Genomic DNA, 17,409 nt, shown 5'->3' with positions numbered 1-17,409 from the left:
TTCATTGGGAACTGAAACAAGTAAAGCTTGCAACGCCAAGCATGCATACAATAATTTGCTCCCCCTCCACATTATACTTCATTAGTCCATAAATTCATAAATTACCTTAAATCTCCATCTTGTTACCACGACAAATTTCAAAGTATGGTCCTTGCCCAAGATTTCTTCATTGCATAAGATGTCCAGCTAAAAATAAACACAAATGTATCAAATAAACATGACGTATTACGTTATGTAAGGACATTTTCAGCTAAGAATCCAAATAAGACATTTAGTGTTCATCTGATACCCACACTTACAACAATATAACTTTAATAGAAATCATTATTGTACATTTTATATATAATTAAATATTTGAGCATGCATAATCTCAAATCTTGGATTATGAAGACTAAAGTCTGTTATTTGGACTGATAAAATAGGATCAATAATATAAATTCTTAACTGGAATAAAACATAATAAATGATCAAATCACATGATATCATGCTTTGAGCTCTGTTTTCTGTAAATCCTTAAACTGTTTTTTTAAAGCAGTAACCATAATTGCAGCAAATATGGCATTTTACCTGAAACGGTGGTTGCATGCAACATTTTGGTATAGAAATATCTGATAGAAAAACAAATCTTCTGACTAAACAGTCATATTACTAATTTTTCAGCAGAATGGAAAGAATCAGCAAACTCAATTGCCAAATTAGCCATTATCCATCTCGATATTGTCTAGGACAGTACTGTCAACATTACAAATTGATTGTTTGTAAGAAACTCACTTTCCGCACTTTTAGGGATAATCCTCACTTTTTCTGCTTTTCTTCAGTGTAACATATATTTGTAATCACAAGACCAATATTACTTCCTATTCCACTGTTGAAGAACTGCTTTACATTTGTATGTACTTAAAGTAATATTCTGTGTTCAATGGAAGTTAAGCTCAATCGACAGCATTTGTCGCATAATGTTGATTACCACAAAATAAATTCTAACAACTCAACAACTCCCTTTCATGGTCATTATGGAAGACAGACATCAATCAACATCTCTTTTGAAGCAAAAATATGGCTTTGCCTTCATAGTTGTCCACTTGTGATCATCTTCAGAACACATGACAATGCTTCCAGTACGGGAAAATAGAGAGCAATGATGCTTTCTGGGAATTTTTAGGGAGCTAAAGTTTTATTGAACTGGAAAGATTTTGCGAATGAAACAGCCCTAGATATGGCCGACTTGATCAGTGCCCAGACTCATAAACTATAGGTGACTGAGACACACCCTTAGTCATGCAGTAGTGCAAAAGTGCATTAAACAGAACTAATTTGCTCTAAGCAAATTTCAAATAATTTTAACTAAGGAAATAACTGCACATTTACTATAAATCACATGTTAATGGGTATGCAACCCAATTTGGGTAGGAACCTGTACTTTAAAGCAATGCTTTCAATGATCAAAAGCACCATTAAATAATTAAAGCCCTGTAATCAACTAGAGGAACAGCTCTAGAGACAGTCGGTATTTCATGGTGCTTCGTAGAAGAGTGACAGTCCTTTGGATGTCCAAACAGAATGTTCCATCTATTATTTAAGCTCAAACAATGAACACAAAACCATGTGTAATGCACAAGAGCAGCTATAACTGCCCAGAGGTTTATTTGTGTCACAGTATAAGAAGAGATGCTGCTCTCCCTGGAATAGCGTGAAACACCAGTCTGTTTTGGCTCGCTGCGAGTCGAATGTGAGCAGCATTACCACAGCAACACCTGCTGGAGGCCATGTGCTCTCCACACCACAGACCTACAGTTTTTAATTCTCAGTCCAAGATACTCACGAGGATTTTAAACAGAGTGAGCCAGGAATTTTTAGGAAGATGGAAGATAAACAGAAAATGAGAAGAATGATACCTTTTGATGCTTATTAGAATTTTGTTCTTCAAAAACTAGCTTTATTCTTCAGATTGGAAGTTTAACTCCAACACAAACTGCTGCCATTTTGACTTATTCATTTATCTGGTTTAGAGTGGTATTGCGGAGTTGGCAGCAATGACTCTTGATGCTCGAAGAGAACAACACACATCTGACAGTTCTATTGCGGGGGGGAACGTTTCTGATAGATTTATGCCACGGAAAGCCCACACACAAAAGAGAAAATCAGCGATGTCACACCGTTAATTAGTTGTATTCTGAAGTTTTGTCTTAAATTGCACTGATGCTTTGGCAGGCTGAGAGATACATGACAGAAAGCAAATGATATTACAGGCTATTATTTATCAACGAAAATGTGCGGCACGCCGAAAGCTTTGTGGGGGACTGTGACAGAGCGAAGGAGCTTTGATATTCTCTGTGGTGAGTCACAAAAGAGGCATCGTTAGAAACAGAGATATGATGCTGGGGGACTAATGGACGATATGATGGCTTAAGTCTCTAAAAAGTTAACTTCGACTAAGAAAATAGACATTTAAACAGAGAGATAATGGGATGTGTCCTGTACCTAAGCTCACAGCTTGAGCAGCCTATAGTGCTTTAGATCCGAGTCATACATACCTCATTAAAGGAAGTCAGGTTGAGCTTTTTTGCGATGAACTTCTTGAGGTGGAGAACGGTGGCCTGAGCCGAACAACGAATCCATTTTCGCTTAAGTCCTCTGAGTTTACTGCTGTTACACTCCAGACAGATGCTCACCTGAACAAGAAAATGAGAGTTTCACTTGGTACTGATAATCTGATGCAGGTAACTTTGTGTGCACTGTTTTAGAGACAAGAAATGTCAATAAGTATCTTATGGTGCAAGTCGAAGAGGCCATTCAAACTGGCCTGCCATTTTTTTTCTATGTAATCATACACTAAGTGGACACCTTTGATGGTTTCACGGCATCTAGCTGCTTTTCCAGAATCTCGCACAGGAGCACCTTGTATTTAAGACACTGGGTCAAGTTAAAAAGAACTTCTCGAAACACCTGCATTGATCTATTATTTGTGCTGCATCTTACTTTTTACCTCAAGAACGTGTTCGGTCGGAATAGCCCATAATATACTGTAGGTCTAAACCCAGGCCTGCAGAATTTTGCAGAATATTAACACCCTTCATTCAGCTAAGTTGTACATATTCTTAGTCCTTTGTGTTTTTATTTTTTCTCACTTGATCATGCAGTCAATTTAACACATTTTACAATGTTTGAAACCATACCACACAATTCTGCAGCTTTTTCCCCAAACTCAATGCAAAATATGTGGAGAAAGTCCTCAGATTTCATCTGTTTCTAATCTAAACCTCAGATACCAATAAGATATGCCAATTTAAGTACTGAGCTCACCAAATTGGTGGAATAATCTTTCAAACTCCACAAGGCCCTCACAATCTTATAGAAACGTCTGCAAACTCACACTTAAACCGTTACTTAATGTTTCTCTGTTGCCAATTATGGAACTTGGTATTGTAGCACTTCTTGAGGTGTGTTCAACATGAGGTCACCAAGTCTCTGTACTGTTACTTGCTAGTAGGCATTCCTTCCTGAATGCTGTATACAACTGTATCAGGACGTGGGTCACTCTCCACTGTCTGCACTCCCATTGGTTTCTGCATTGAATTGCAACACATTTGTTGCAACGTTTAAACCATTTAACTTTGCCGCATTGCCAACTGTCATTAAAAACGATTTGATGGCATTTAAATGCCATTCACGGCAGCAAAACCACCAGAATAATTTGTAGTCAGACATTTGCCGATTAACAATGCGAGTGCAGACTGTGATCCACCACTTGATGAACAAACTATACAATGACTTAGCCACCTCTACATTTTTGGGATTTAATCAATTAAGTGTCAACACACCTTTATGTTATTGTCTCCTTACAATAAATCACTTGTGTTGTAGTATTCCTTATTTGATGCTTTAGGGAAAAAACATGTGCACAATGAATACATGTAAATGTACGCCAGTTGGATTAAAGTCATGTGTCAGGGTTTAACAACATAATGCTAAAATAAAGCAATAAGCCACAAGAAACCATGCATTACATTGATTCTATCCTGTGTAAATGGTATGTGTTGTAAAATCACTGTAACGCACGGCCTTTCATGGTTTATTGCTTTTATGAAACTGTGAGCAATATGATGAAAGACACCCATATTTAATAAGCAGTTCAAATTATTGTTAATAATAATCTGAATAAACAGTTAATCCATCAAGAAATATAGTTCATTTTCCTAACTGTAGGCTATTTGTGGTTGCTAGACAACATAGGAACTTGGCACATTAATACAGAATGTGCAGTGCCAGGTGTGTTCTGGAAGTAACAATCCCATTTATTTTTCCCCATAGGGGAATGAATTATTAATGATAATTTATACACCTTTAAATCCAGATATACCATGAGCTGTGAGGTAGTTAATCAATGGTATATGCTTCGGTGTACACCATCAGTCTGTCATTTCAACCTTTTTTATTATAGATTTGATGGCAGAATTCTTGGTGAAATACTACACTACCAATGATCCAGCGGAATAAGATCCACCAATTAGAGAATCACAAGAGAGTAGGTCTCTAAACTACTTATATATTTGCAGATATCTGAATCTTTTCCAATATGCTTTAAATATATTTATTCTATCCTCATAATCAACAACTTTTAAATCAGAAGATTTATATTTCTTCTATTGTTTTAAAATGCATAATGCTTCATGGGATTGTTGTTCAGTCCCACATGAAAGATGTCAAGTACACTCTTTTGTCTGATTTTCAAAAACTTATTTGCTTCAAAACAATATTTGAAATGTTGTGATTCACCTCAGTGCTGGTTGTTTAGTTCATGGCTTAGAACTCCTCTATGATGGATTTCATGAAAAATACTTTCAGAACAAGGACGGCTGAAAAAGTGGGCAGGCACTGTTGCGCTCTATAGCCATTTTACAATGGCTTTTTTACAGTATGGCTAATTCAGTAAGAATTCAGGGTCAGAACTATGCATTTAATAAAAGTGTATTGCCACACAAACAAACACAGATGCCGCCGACACAATTTCCACACAAAAGGAGCAGATGCCAGCAAGCTCTCCATCATCTCTCTAAACTGAGCTGAGGGTAGACCGGCAGGTGCGGTGGCAGAGTGAGGGCTTCACAGAGTCAACATGCATTACGGATTTCATGCCTCTCTCTTTTGCTCTCTGTCCATCTGTCCTTCTCCAGATAAGTGACTGAGTAGTTTACAGTGGCTCTGCGGCCCATTTGGACCGGACCTCTCCCAAAACACAGTAATGGAGAAGAATGAGTAGAGGCAGTACTGCACGACCAGGCTGCAAACAGTCACGCAAATGACAAATGGAGAACTCGCTCAACCAATTAGACTTCCAGATCCCAGAACAACAGTAAGAGGGGCCTTTTATTTACAACCACCACAGAATATCCTTCTTTTCCGAGATGCCCGCAAGCTTTTGATTATTGTGATTTAAAATCTAATTCTACAACGGTAGATATTCTGGTTTGTGTGGGGATCATGGCGGGCTGATATCTATCATGCACCTGCTGTATTGCTTTTGTTCGGTACACAAGCAGCAAAACGAATGAATAAAGTCTTATGGGGTTTTATAACAATACATCACATATCCATATTCAAAGGTGTCATATAATGAGACGATAGCATAGCTACAGTTGAATCTGAATTGCACTCAACTGCACGTTACACAAAACATGCCTTTTCCCTAGACATGCATAATCGATTCCCCCACCCGGACATGAGTAATCAATCTAAGACATCACTACATGAGGTAAATTTGTAAGGAAAAAACGGTAATAATTTAGATTTATTTGACAATTTCTCACCCTGAAAGGGCATTCACACTGAACTTGTTCACATGGACACCAGGAAAGCCATGTATTGCGAGAAATCTACTTCAAACACAAAAGTGGCATTGGCATTTACATGCACCACGTTCATGGCATATTCTTTACCCCCATATATATGTGGCTAAACAGAAAGCAGCTTTCTCCAAATCAAAGGGGATGTAACAATTCCAAGCGACAATGGTGTCAATAACAAACATAGCATCTTCTTATCTTTAGTTGCATTGCTTTATTTCCAGATGTCCCACAGTTGCTGCTATGCTTGTTTCCTTACCTTTCCATCACAGCCTACCGAGGAATTGTGCTGCAAAAGTGGGGTTTCCCTCTTACATCATACTCTGGAATTTCCCATGTGTACATGAGCATATATGTGGATGTAAGAAACAGCAGACCACATTTATATTGGTTTGATGAAGCCAACATACTGTTACTCTACAAACATTGTTTAGGGTATTTTTTTAAACCTCTAACACCAGCTCCTCCTGGAACTCTGAAGCTACCACTTGGTACAGACCTTCAGACTGTTCTGGAACAGCGTGCTATGTCTTTTCTAACTGATCGGACTTGGTTTTTGCACAGAACATGATAAAAATTGGAAAAATCCCCAAGACTTACATTGATGAAATGTTCAAACGGGCAAATGGAATGCTTGTTAATTCAAACTCTATGTAAACAAACCCACAAAAGGCCTTTAATGTGCTTTAATGTTGCTCTCTTTCTTTCTTTCTTTCTTTCTTTCTCTCTCTATCTATCCATTTATCCAATGGTCTGTCTGACTAGCTAGCAAGCTATCTATCTGGTTGTTTGTCTTACTGTAATGTCTGTATCACCATCAACTTAAAACTTGTAAAACTAGTAAACACTTTCAGACAATGCTTTGTCAAGCCAATATAAAAGTTTGTCTTGACAAATTCTACCTATCTAGTTTTAATAAGTTCTAGTTGATAATGTGTGTGCGATTTTCCCTTTCCACACTGTACTGTTGAAATCTTGCCAATCACGGGAGGTTCAGACTTTCAAAAACATATTAGTATTTAAATGGAAGCCAGCCACAGACAGCACTTTACCCAGACAATCTGTGTATTATTAGTGGAGTCAAATGTTCTGCATGATCAGGAGAGCTTCTTTTAATTAATCTCATTCATTCATTCATTTTCGTTTTGTATTCTCTGTATGTCCTGCATGGTCTGGTCCTCTCTGGCGGATTCTACCAAACATTAGCAGAAGTGTGCCATAGTCATACAAGCACAGTTGAGTTCCAATCACACCTGCACTGAGGCTCTGGATGACATTACAACAGCCCCACAACCTTCTGTTGTTAAATTCTTAAAGAAACATCTAAGAGGACAGAAAAAATACCAATTCTACTTTTATAAAACAACCAAACCTGAAACACTGGAATAGGCTCCACGCTAGAATGTGAACACAGACTGGATTTTACAGACAATTTATGCAATTTTACAGATTTTACAACATGCAATTTAGTAAATGGACTGGAAAACTAGTACTGCTTAATTCTCTGTATACACTCAATACTGCCTAGTATTGTTTTACTGCTATGTACTATGTGGAACAGTTTTCATTACGCAACAATAAACATATTGAACAGTAGTATGCTATAGTGTTTTCACATGACCTCAGCCTGTTCATGTTTGCTAATTCAGCAAGTGGCATCCAGTAATTATCTTTGAAATAAATTATAAATATATTAACAGAATTTAGTGTACAAACAACCTAACTCTTGGCAGTCCAAAAAATAAAATAAAAATAACAAAATAAAGTCAAGAAAAACATATAATACAAAAATTAGAAGTAAAAAGTAGTAGCTGTTATTATAGTAATGACTAAAGTCAGGCATGAAACTGAATGGTGCAAGCTTATGGGTTCTTTGAACATGTTATCTGTTAGCAAATCAGCTTGCTCACATGTAATAAGTCAAGCCAATCGGCTCACATGGTGTTGGTCACAAGCTTATAGGTCCTTTGACGTAATTTGGTAGCCAATCAACTTGTGTATTCTCTCTTTGCCTAACATTTAAATTTGCTACTTTTGCAAGCTGGTTTCTTTGCAGCACACTGCAAGATGTCTAGATCTGCTACACTGGGATTGTATTTCTGTCTAATTGTGGAACAGCATGTCATACATGTTTGATGTAGCATTTCTTGTGTTTTTCTAATTGTGAAGCAGCAGCAGCAACATGTCCACATGCATAACTCAGTATGTCTGTGTATGTTCCAGCAGTTGCAAGTCTCCGTATCTGCTCAGCAACAGCAGCAGCAGCGGCATAGCAGATCTACTCTGCCAAAATCCATTACCCCAACAATATGTCTTACCCACATTAACATGCAAAATCTTTCAGATGAGTTGTCATGAGTGAATTATTGTATACAGTATTGCGCATAGTGTGCTCTGACTGTGCAAAATTGAACACTAGCTTACTACTTACTGAATACAGCCTAGCATTTTTTTATTCTTTTTTTTTTAAATATCACATTTAAAACAGAATGCATTATGCAACAGTAAATGTGTCAAACCGTAGTATGCTACGATGTTGTCACCTCATCACATAAAATTAAATTCAGTGACTGTTTTTTTGCATTTTGAGTCAAACTTTGATTGGAAAGAGTTTAGACATTTTATACAGAAAATAATGAGTCAAGAATAAAATGTAAGAAATTATGGCAGATATACACTTGTGGCCAAAAGTTTGGAATAATCTACAGATTTTGCTCTTATGGGAGAAAATGTGTACTTTTATTCACCAAAGTGTCATTCAACTGATCACAATGTATAATCAGGACATTAATAATGTGAAAAATGACAATTTGAAGAAAAAAAAAAATCAGAACTTCTTAAACTACTTTATTTCTCATAAAAAAATCCTCCATGTGCAGTAATGACAGCTTTGCAGATCCTTTACATTCTAGCTGTCAGTTTGTCCAGATATTCAGGTGACATTTCACCCCACACTTCCTGTAGCACTTGCCATAGATGTGTCTGTCTTGTCGAGCACTTCTCACACACCTTACAGTCTAACTGATCCCACAAAAGCTTGATGGGTTTAAGATCCATAACACTCTTTTCCAATTATCTGTTGTTCAATATCTGTGTTTCTTTGCCCACTCTAACCTTTTCTTTTTGTTTTTCTGTTTCAAAAGTGGCTTTTTCTTTGCAATTCTTCCCATAATGCCTGCACCAAGTCTTGTCTTTACTGTTGTACATTAAACTGTTGTTGAGCGGGTAGAATTCAATGAAGCTGTCAGCGGAGGACATGTGAGACATCTATTTCTCAAACTAGAGACTCTGATGTACTTATCCTCTTTAGTTGTACATCTGGTCTTCCACATCTCTTTCTGTTCTTGTTAGAGCCAGTTGTCCTTTGTCTTTGAAGACTGTAGTGTACACCTTTCTGTGAAATCTTCTGTTTTTTGGTCATTTCAAGCATTGTATAGCCTTCATTCCTCAAAACAACGATTGACTGATGAATTTCTAGAGAAAGCGGTTTCTTTTTTTGCCATTTTTGACCTTAAAACATGCCAGTCTAGTGCATAATGTGGCAACTCAAAAACCAACACAAAGACAATGTTAAGCTTCATTTAACGAACCAAATAGCTTTCAGCTGTGTTTGATATTATGGCAAGTGATTTTCTAGAACCAAATTAGCAATTTATCATGATTACTCAAGGATAAGGTGTTGGAGTGATGGCTGCTGGAAATGGCCTGTCTATATTTGATCAAAAATGACTTTTTTCAAATAGTGATGGTGCTTTTACATCAGTAATGTCCTGACTATACTTGAATGTCATCAGTTGAATGTCAGTTTGGTGAATTAAGGTACCAATTTCCTTCCAAAATAGCTAAATCTGTACATTATTGCACACTTTTGGCCGCCAGTGTCTTTCTGTTTAATACATCACACTGCAAACGGAAGGTCAAGCTGAAAGCAAGTATTCATCCATATTCCATGAAATATGCTTACTGTGCACAGTGCGCATTCTGTATAATGTAAAGATTGAGTAGTATAGTAGCATGCTATTCCAAATAATGCCCTTTTCGCTTTTGAGGTCATTCATACTAACTAGGCCAGACTGAGTGTAAGCTTCCATGGTGAGACTTAAGTGAGGTCAGATGGGTGCAGGGAATCCTACCTGCTCATCACTGCGGTGGTAATCATTGTCTTCCTCCGCTTTCTCCTCTCCTGCATCTTTATTAGATGGGTCTTCCGATTTCAGGTCACCTGGTAAGGTAAAAGTGTAATAATTAAAGACAGCCTCCTTAATCGCAACATAATTTACATAAACTTTAATCCATAGATATATTGCTTTAAATATAGTTATGTCCTTTATATTTTTGGACTATGGTGTCATCTCTCCAAACAAACGTTTTAATCCATGTTTTTGTTTAATCGTAATTAATTGTAAGATTCTATGCATTCATAATTCATTGCTTCTCAAAAATGGAATGATAATGTTTATCAGTTAGTGACTCCAGTAAGACAGTTTCATCATTACACAATATGCACTTGATAAAATTCATCAAACCATAAAACAATTACATCAACCTACTCCCCCACACATTAGAGAGTCTCAAAAACAAGTCTGCACCTCATCAATGGAAGCAGATTAATTTGTGATTCTCATTCCCCTAATGAGAAATAACATGAAGCAACCTGCCCAAAGAACACTCTGCACCTCAGAGGACGACATGGGCAGATAGCTGATCACAGAATGAAGCTGCACGCTGACAGAACAGGTCAGAAACTAGGGCTGCATCTCATTCCAGACATATATATGCCTAAAAATAATATCCTCAGATAATATTGAGTGGGGGAAACCCCTAATATGGTAGCAAGACATAAAGCCAGAATTATATTTTGTACAGGATTTTTAAAGGAATATTCCAGGTAAAATATAACGGAAACTCAATTAGCACAATCCAATTATTTCAAATCATTGTTTATTTTGTAAAAACAGACGAAAACACATTTACAGTAATCCAGTTAAAATGGAAAACTAGCAGGCAAAGTATACTACTTTTCTAGGTGGATGAACTTAGAATTACATGAGCTTCAGTGTTTCTGACATAATTCTTGTGGGTGGAGTTTTCTCAATGTAAACAGATTTGCAAAGAGTTATGTCATGTCTATCCCATTTAATGAGTTGTATATAACTTTTCTCCAAGGTTAAGAATTTCATACTTTAAATGCTCATTTGCGGTGTTGCACACTAGCCTACTAGGTTTCTATTGCAAGTACACTACAGCAAACGTGTTTGTCATTCATCATTACAAACGGTGTCTACATTCGTTTCTGTGGTAATTGACAGCCATTGTTGGGTGTATTAGTTCTAAAATATAATCCAGTACTGTTAACAAATTACACTAAAATTGTACCCTGTAAGGTAATCTTTTATATAACACTTATAAATACTAGTAAATATAATCTGATTACTTTTGCATGTTTTGCTTAAACATGACATCGTTATTTAATGTATTGATACCATGCAAGGCCTCTCGCACATATTTTAGGCTCTGACTCAGATGCTCTTTTCAAATTTAGGAGAATAATCAATAAATTACACACTAGTACTTGTCGTTGGCTGATAAGTAATGTAATAAAAAATGCAATCATGCATGTAATCAAAAAATGTATTTTATTTAATTACACATTTTAAAATGTAATCTAATTTTAATTTCTTGAATTTTGTAATCTGATTACATCATCCATGATTACATGTATTCTTTAACTACCTAACACTGTCAACAGTAGACGCCTGATGCTATAGATAGAGCTCAAGTTGTATTTAACCCTGAAATTCCTTTAAAACCATGAAGTACAAACACAGTATGTTTTGCTAAATGTCACCAAATCTCCCCATCAGAATTTTAGAAATCTTTAGTTGCATATGCCCGGTAGAGTGTGGATGAGATATTGTATTGCATATAAAGTGAAGCACTGTGCACAAATGATTGTGTATGAGGGGCTGTTGAACCATCACCATGACATTGTGATTGCATCACCACAAAACATGGGTTGTGGGAACATATTCCAAAATATTAATAATAAAATGTATTATTCTTAAGCTGCCACAGTGATGGGTTCTTTCCCAGACACTCTCAAAACATCATCTCCGATAGTTATAATGTTCCCTTCTGGGACTAAGTTCACAGAGTCTGAGCTAATCTGAGGCAGGCTGACCATGAAGCCGAAGAAGAAAAAAAAAAGAAAAAAAAAAAGGGATTTCCAGCTAAACAATTTTATTTTGGAAAGGCTATTAACAGGCAGGGCAAAGCTGTACGAAATTGACACCTGAGTTTTTTCCTGAGTTGGTAACAGGGGAAAAACTCAGGAAGCAATTTTTCCATCCTTTCCAGATGGGCGACTTCTTTTTCAAACTTTGCAACAGTCTGTTCAACATCCACGGTTATGGGATTTGAGACGCACCCATTAGGTGCCCTACCACGGCAGATTCAAAGGGTATGAGCGATTTGGGCCGAGGGTCTCTCTACAATCATCACATCTGTACTTGTAAAAGAACCTGTTGGTAATATGCATCTACAGAAAGCTCTGCTTTAAAAGTGTTTGTTTATTAAATATTTTCTCTAGTTCGATTATGATTTCAGCTAAAGTGTATTTCCAAGTTTAAATCAATTCAGCTAAACTGAAATCCCATCCAGGATTTCATGACTTGCGATCAAGAATTCAAGCAAATTCAACCACTCCCCGCATTATTTGCGTTAGCTTGCAATTTCTTATAATTTCCGCAATTTTTACTTCAGGTTCACGGTCAGTTCTGATCAATATATTCTCTCCGTGTCCTCTGTTACTGTAACTATATCAAGTTTACCAATATTCATGACTTTTTAGTATTTTAGTATATTGCTGTAGATTCGAAGTTCCCAAAGTTTGTGTCGTCATTTTCTCCTTTCTTTAAAAATAGCCTACATGTAAAGATTCAGAAAGGCCATTCATTACCCATCCCCAAAAATCGTGTTTAAAATGTTAAAGTCTGCAGATTCTGTCTGAAACTAGTAATAATCTGGTCTTCCTCTATTGTTAGACAAAAAGGCAAGAGGGGCAAAAACAACATCTCCAAATGGCTGAAACGTACATATCTGTTTCTATGCATTTGTTTCCTGGACTGTTAAAAAGATCAATGAGTCACACATCAAACACAAACAACTTTCATGCAGAAATATACATGACTGACAGCTCTACTGGAGAAGATTAAACATGTGTTTCCTTTGTGCGTGTTTGTGTGCTCAAAACATCAAGTGGCCACTTGTAAGATCAAAATGTATTCGATCCATAAGCTTTGCTCGTGTCCACCCGCTACTACAATCCATGGATTCCACCACCATAGGGATAGACAGCTGGGACGTACCATTGCGCTGAGAGTCCAGGTGGGTTTTTGCGTTACACAGTTCACCTTTGATGTCTCCAGGCACCTCCATGCCTAACTTCTGATAGAACTCTCTCTGTTTCTTCATCTCCGCTGCAAAGGAGATAGCAATTAGTATCAATGTCTTAATGTTCCAACAGCAAAATACAAAATATTTAAAAACATATTGACATTTTGCCAGTTTAAGTGGAATCTACAATTTACAACCCACTCTCATAGAATCAGGTTAATATGCCTACATTTTTGCAAAAAGATTTTTACGTGGCTCATCCTGGTGAAATGAACCCTAGAGACGCTACAATGTCTTTTATTCACTTTCATACAAACCTTGAGTAAAACAGCAGATTATCAGTTCATAAAGACTTATTTTTTGCTCTGCTTCCTGTTCCTCACACAATGCTTTCTAATGGCATCTAAACACTTACACATTACATTATAACTAGAGGTAGACTGATATATCCGTTTTACAGATTAATCTGTGCCAATAGCTGCTTTTCAGACTATCGGTTATCGGCAAAGATCTATGCCGATAGTTGCCGATTGTTTTTTAATTATTATTATTCCTCATTAATAAACCTCACCTGGTGAAATATATCTACAAAACTCTTCATCTGGTGATTATATAGGCTATAAAAAGCTCAATTTGGTAAATACTTAGAGCATATAGAGCTTGGCCCATAGATTGCAAATGGGCCAAGTGTCTGCCATTTCAAAATAAGAGTCCCAGGTAAACTATTAGCCGAATAATCAGCTTTTCCAACATCTTAGTCGTTAGTATCTGGAAAATCCACTGTCGGTTGACCTTGCATTACGTATTTGATTGGACGGTTTAAAAAGGGCTTTGATATTATTGATTAACATTATATTTCTCCAGTCACGTGACACTGACTACATCAGCAGTAATGTTGTTTCAGAGTAAGTTAACATGAAATATAAATGAACCCCATTTACTTTCATAATACATGTTAATCTTTCATCAAAATTTAATAGCTTGCTTTGCTTTTGAAACAACTTTCCTTTCAGCTGACATCACTCCACGCAGGCTTATGATTAATTTAAATAGCATTGTTTTTAGAAAACATTGAATTGCTAATGCATAAAATCAAGTCCAGCCCTACATTTTCTTATTGAATAACCAGTTTAACTTTATGTCATGAATGTCATGTTATGGATGTAAAATGGGTTGCAAAAGTAATTACAAGTTGACTTTAAAATGTTATTATGGTTTTATAATTGATCATTAGGCTACATAACATGCACTGGTGAATTGTGTGCATTACAGACAGGGACATTTATTAAGAAAATACTGTAAATAGAGCCAGAGGGTAAATCAAGACCTACTTCAGTTTACCTACTTCAAATATCCATATGTATTACTGATGGAGAGCACAAGAGGAAAAACAAAAAAGCACAAAACAACAACAACAACAAAAAGCCACAAACCTTCCTGCAGTCCTGGCACCAACTTAAAGACAATATCTTGCATTGTTCGATCATGGCTGAGGGAAAAAGAAACATGTAATGAAAATGATTTATTCAAACAATATGCATGATTAGAGCAAGAAACACAGCTGAGTAAATAAAGACAAGAAAGAAAGGCACAAGATAAAGAATCGCAAGAAATTGCAATTTGCATTTGTATTCAGCAGTCATGTTTTCTCACAACTATGCCAGTTAATTAGCATATAGTGTAGTCTTTCTGCCATCTCCATGAGTTACAGTATTCTCCTGTGACAGACAGGTCTCTCGGGCAGTTGAAGAGTGCTCGAAGGTAAAACCTATTACAGCCATGTTGACATGTTCATCTGTGTGGTGCCTCTGGTACTGCTGCCCACCTCTGAGAACAGTTTCCATGCCACAAATCCCAAGAGTGGGGGCTCCCAGCTGCCATAACTTACACCCATTCTGAGATAAACAGCTTCTACTTTCTAGGACACTCTAAATGAACTCGGAAGAAATATGAAAACGGACCTCTGTGTTTAAACAGTTTAACCCCTTGGCTTTACAATGGAAAGTATATCGTTTCTGCACCACCAAACTGAATTAGGTAAATTCTATCATCAGGTATCAAACAGATATCCTGCCACAAGTCGGTTGAGCCAACGTGTCGAGCTGGTCAAGATGTTCAAAGAAATAAATCACTGTATGATAGTGTCAGAGAGCTGTAGTATTTAAACTCCTCAGGATGTCAAACTACCGATGGCTCACTAATAGTTATATCTGCACATTATACTGGGGTGCAAGAACGTTTTTATTAGGGACACAATATATCGACAGCCATATCAGTATCGGTTGATCAATGTGAATTTTGAAAGTTATCATTATTGGTCCGATAAGAAAATTAGGCCGATATATTAAAGCCAATAAGTGATGCATGAATCTCTTCAATCGAGCCATTTCAGGCACACGCTACCCACCATGACGATTTTGATTGGTGCCTTCCACATGACGTGACACTTCAGCACAAAGAAGACTTTTCTTTAGAAGATCAACCCGGATCTGAGGAAACACTTAGCGTACTCACCAGATTTATTATAAACTGCAGAGGCAATAAATAAGACATATCAGGCACAAAAAATGAAGATTTATATCTAAGTTTAGATTTATCTGCAAATATATTGGTTATAGTCCTCAAAATATGAATTATTGGCTATTCACAACAGCACAGAATTAATGGGTGGTCAGATTTAATTAATGGGCACTCCATTCGCTCCCATTCAAATGCATACGAAAGTGGGAGACCGGAAACGTGAGCTCTGACATTTCATACAACACTGCGTACCAAATTTCAAAATCATCGGTATGACGACTGACCAATTGAAGATCGAAATATCACACACTGACCTCTTGTCTCAGTTCAAAGGATACATATTTCATAGCTTTGTGTTTTTGTTGTTGCTGTTAAGTGAGTAGGAGGTATATTTAAAAAAAAATATATTAAAAAGTGTTATTTACTAAAAACAGAAGCCTTCCGCGTGACATCATATACTTTTCAAAGCCTTGCGTGACCGCCCCATAATGCAAAAACACGTTCGATGTGAAAATCCCCTAACTTGTCTGTTTCCATGTCTGTGCATGAGAGCATGTGCGTGAAACAAGATTAAAACTGAAATGTAATATTATATGTTAATTAAATGTATCATATATCAAAATATTTATTGTATTGTCAATACTGTATATACACTGATCAGCCACAACATTAAAACCACTGACAGGTGAAGTGAATAACATTTATTATCTCGTTACAAAGGCATCTGTCAAGGGGTGGGATATATTAGGCAGCACATAAACAGCCAGTTCTTGAATTTCATGTAAATGAGCAATCGTAAGGATCTGAGTGACTTTGACAAGGGCCAAATTGTGATGGCTAGATCAGAGCATCTCCAAAACGACAGGTCTTGAGGGATGTTCCCGGTATGCAGTGGTTAGTACCTACCAAAAGTGGTCCAAGGAAGGACAACCGGTGAATCAGTGACAGGGTCATGGGTGCCCAAGGCTCATTGATGTGTGTGGGGAGCGAAGGCCCCACACCTAAGTGCCACCTAATGACACATAAAAGCACACGTGCAGTCTACCGAGTTATATCTTCAACACTTTCTATTGATTTTCAGGAGAAGTATGACCCAGAAATGTTCTTGAATGTTCTACACCTCTCTTGTTGCATGTCAGTTCTTCTTAATTGCAGATAATCACTAAGATCAGTACAGAACTGGTATTAGATTTGCACTTGTGCCACATTGAGACTACAGGCCACATTGTGTGTCACAGTCCAGCACTCTGTTAGCTGATCTACTCCCTGAGGGCATGATGAGAGAGAGATCATGGCTGTGAGGCAGCACCTGTGTCCCTGGTGCTCAGCCAGAGCTTCCTTTTCCCAAATGCCAGCAGCCCGGCCAGTAGGGAAGGTAGAGCCCAATTAGCCATCACTGAGCTTCATAGCGGGGGCTGGATGGACTGCTGGTAAGGGGGAATGGCATTTAGCTAGCTCTGTTCTAAGTGTGTGTGTGTGTAAGTATATTTATCAGTGTTCTTTTATAGAATCCTGTTTTTGAATAATTTTTTTCCCTCTAAAATGGTTTGAACCCTCCCATAATGTCCTAACTGTCTTTGCAAATGTGTGTTTTGCGCTACACCTTGTCATTCGAACAACCAGTCAAAAATTACACCAATTTCAGATTGAC

The 17,409-nt window shown here is 37.1% G+C and overlaps 1 protein-coding gene across 2 annotated transcripts in view; it reads right to left on the bottom strand.

The window, feature by feature from the left end:
• The window catches only part of LOC127663345 (polycomb group RING finger protein 3), a 73,023-nt gene that overhangs the window by 6,586 nt on the left and 49,028 nt on the right, over positions 1-17,409 (bottom strand). Inside the window, exons 5-9 of one of the 2 annotated variants that reach the window (XM_052154887.1) lie at positions 14,672-14,727; positions 13,211-13,321; positions 9,977-10,065; positions 2,535-2,672; positions 106-186 (exon numbers count right to left, since the gene is read on the bottom strand). In XM_052154887.1, coding sequence (XP_052010847.1) covers positions 106-186; positions 2,535-2,672; positions 9,977-10,065; positions 13,211-13,321; positions 14,672-14,727 — 475 coding nt within the window. The remainder of the gene's footprint in view (positions 1-105; positions 187-2,534; positions 2,673-9,976; positions 10,066-13,210; positions 13,322-14,671; positions 14,728-17,409) is intronic. The other variant, XM_052154888.1, reaches the window with a different exon arrangement.

This window comes from Xyrauchen texanus, chromosome 23 (assembly GCF_025860055.1).
Source record: "Xyrauchen texanus isolate HMW12.3.18 chromosome 23, RBS_HiC_50CHRs, whole genome shotgun sequence".
Taxonomy (NCBI): Eukaryota; Metazoa; Chordata; class Actinopteri; order Cypriniformes; family Catostomidae; genus Xyrauchen; species Xyrauchen texanus.
This window is presented reverse-complemented; position numbering and strand designations above follow the sequence as displayed.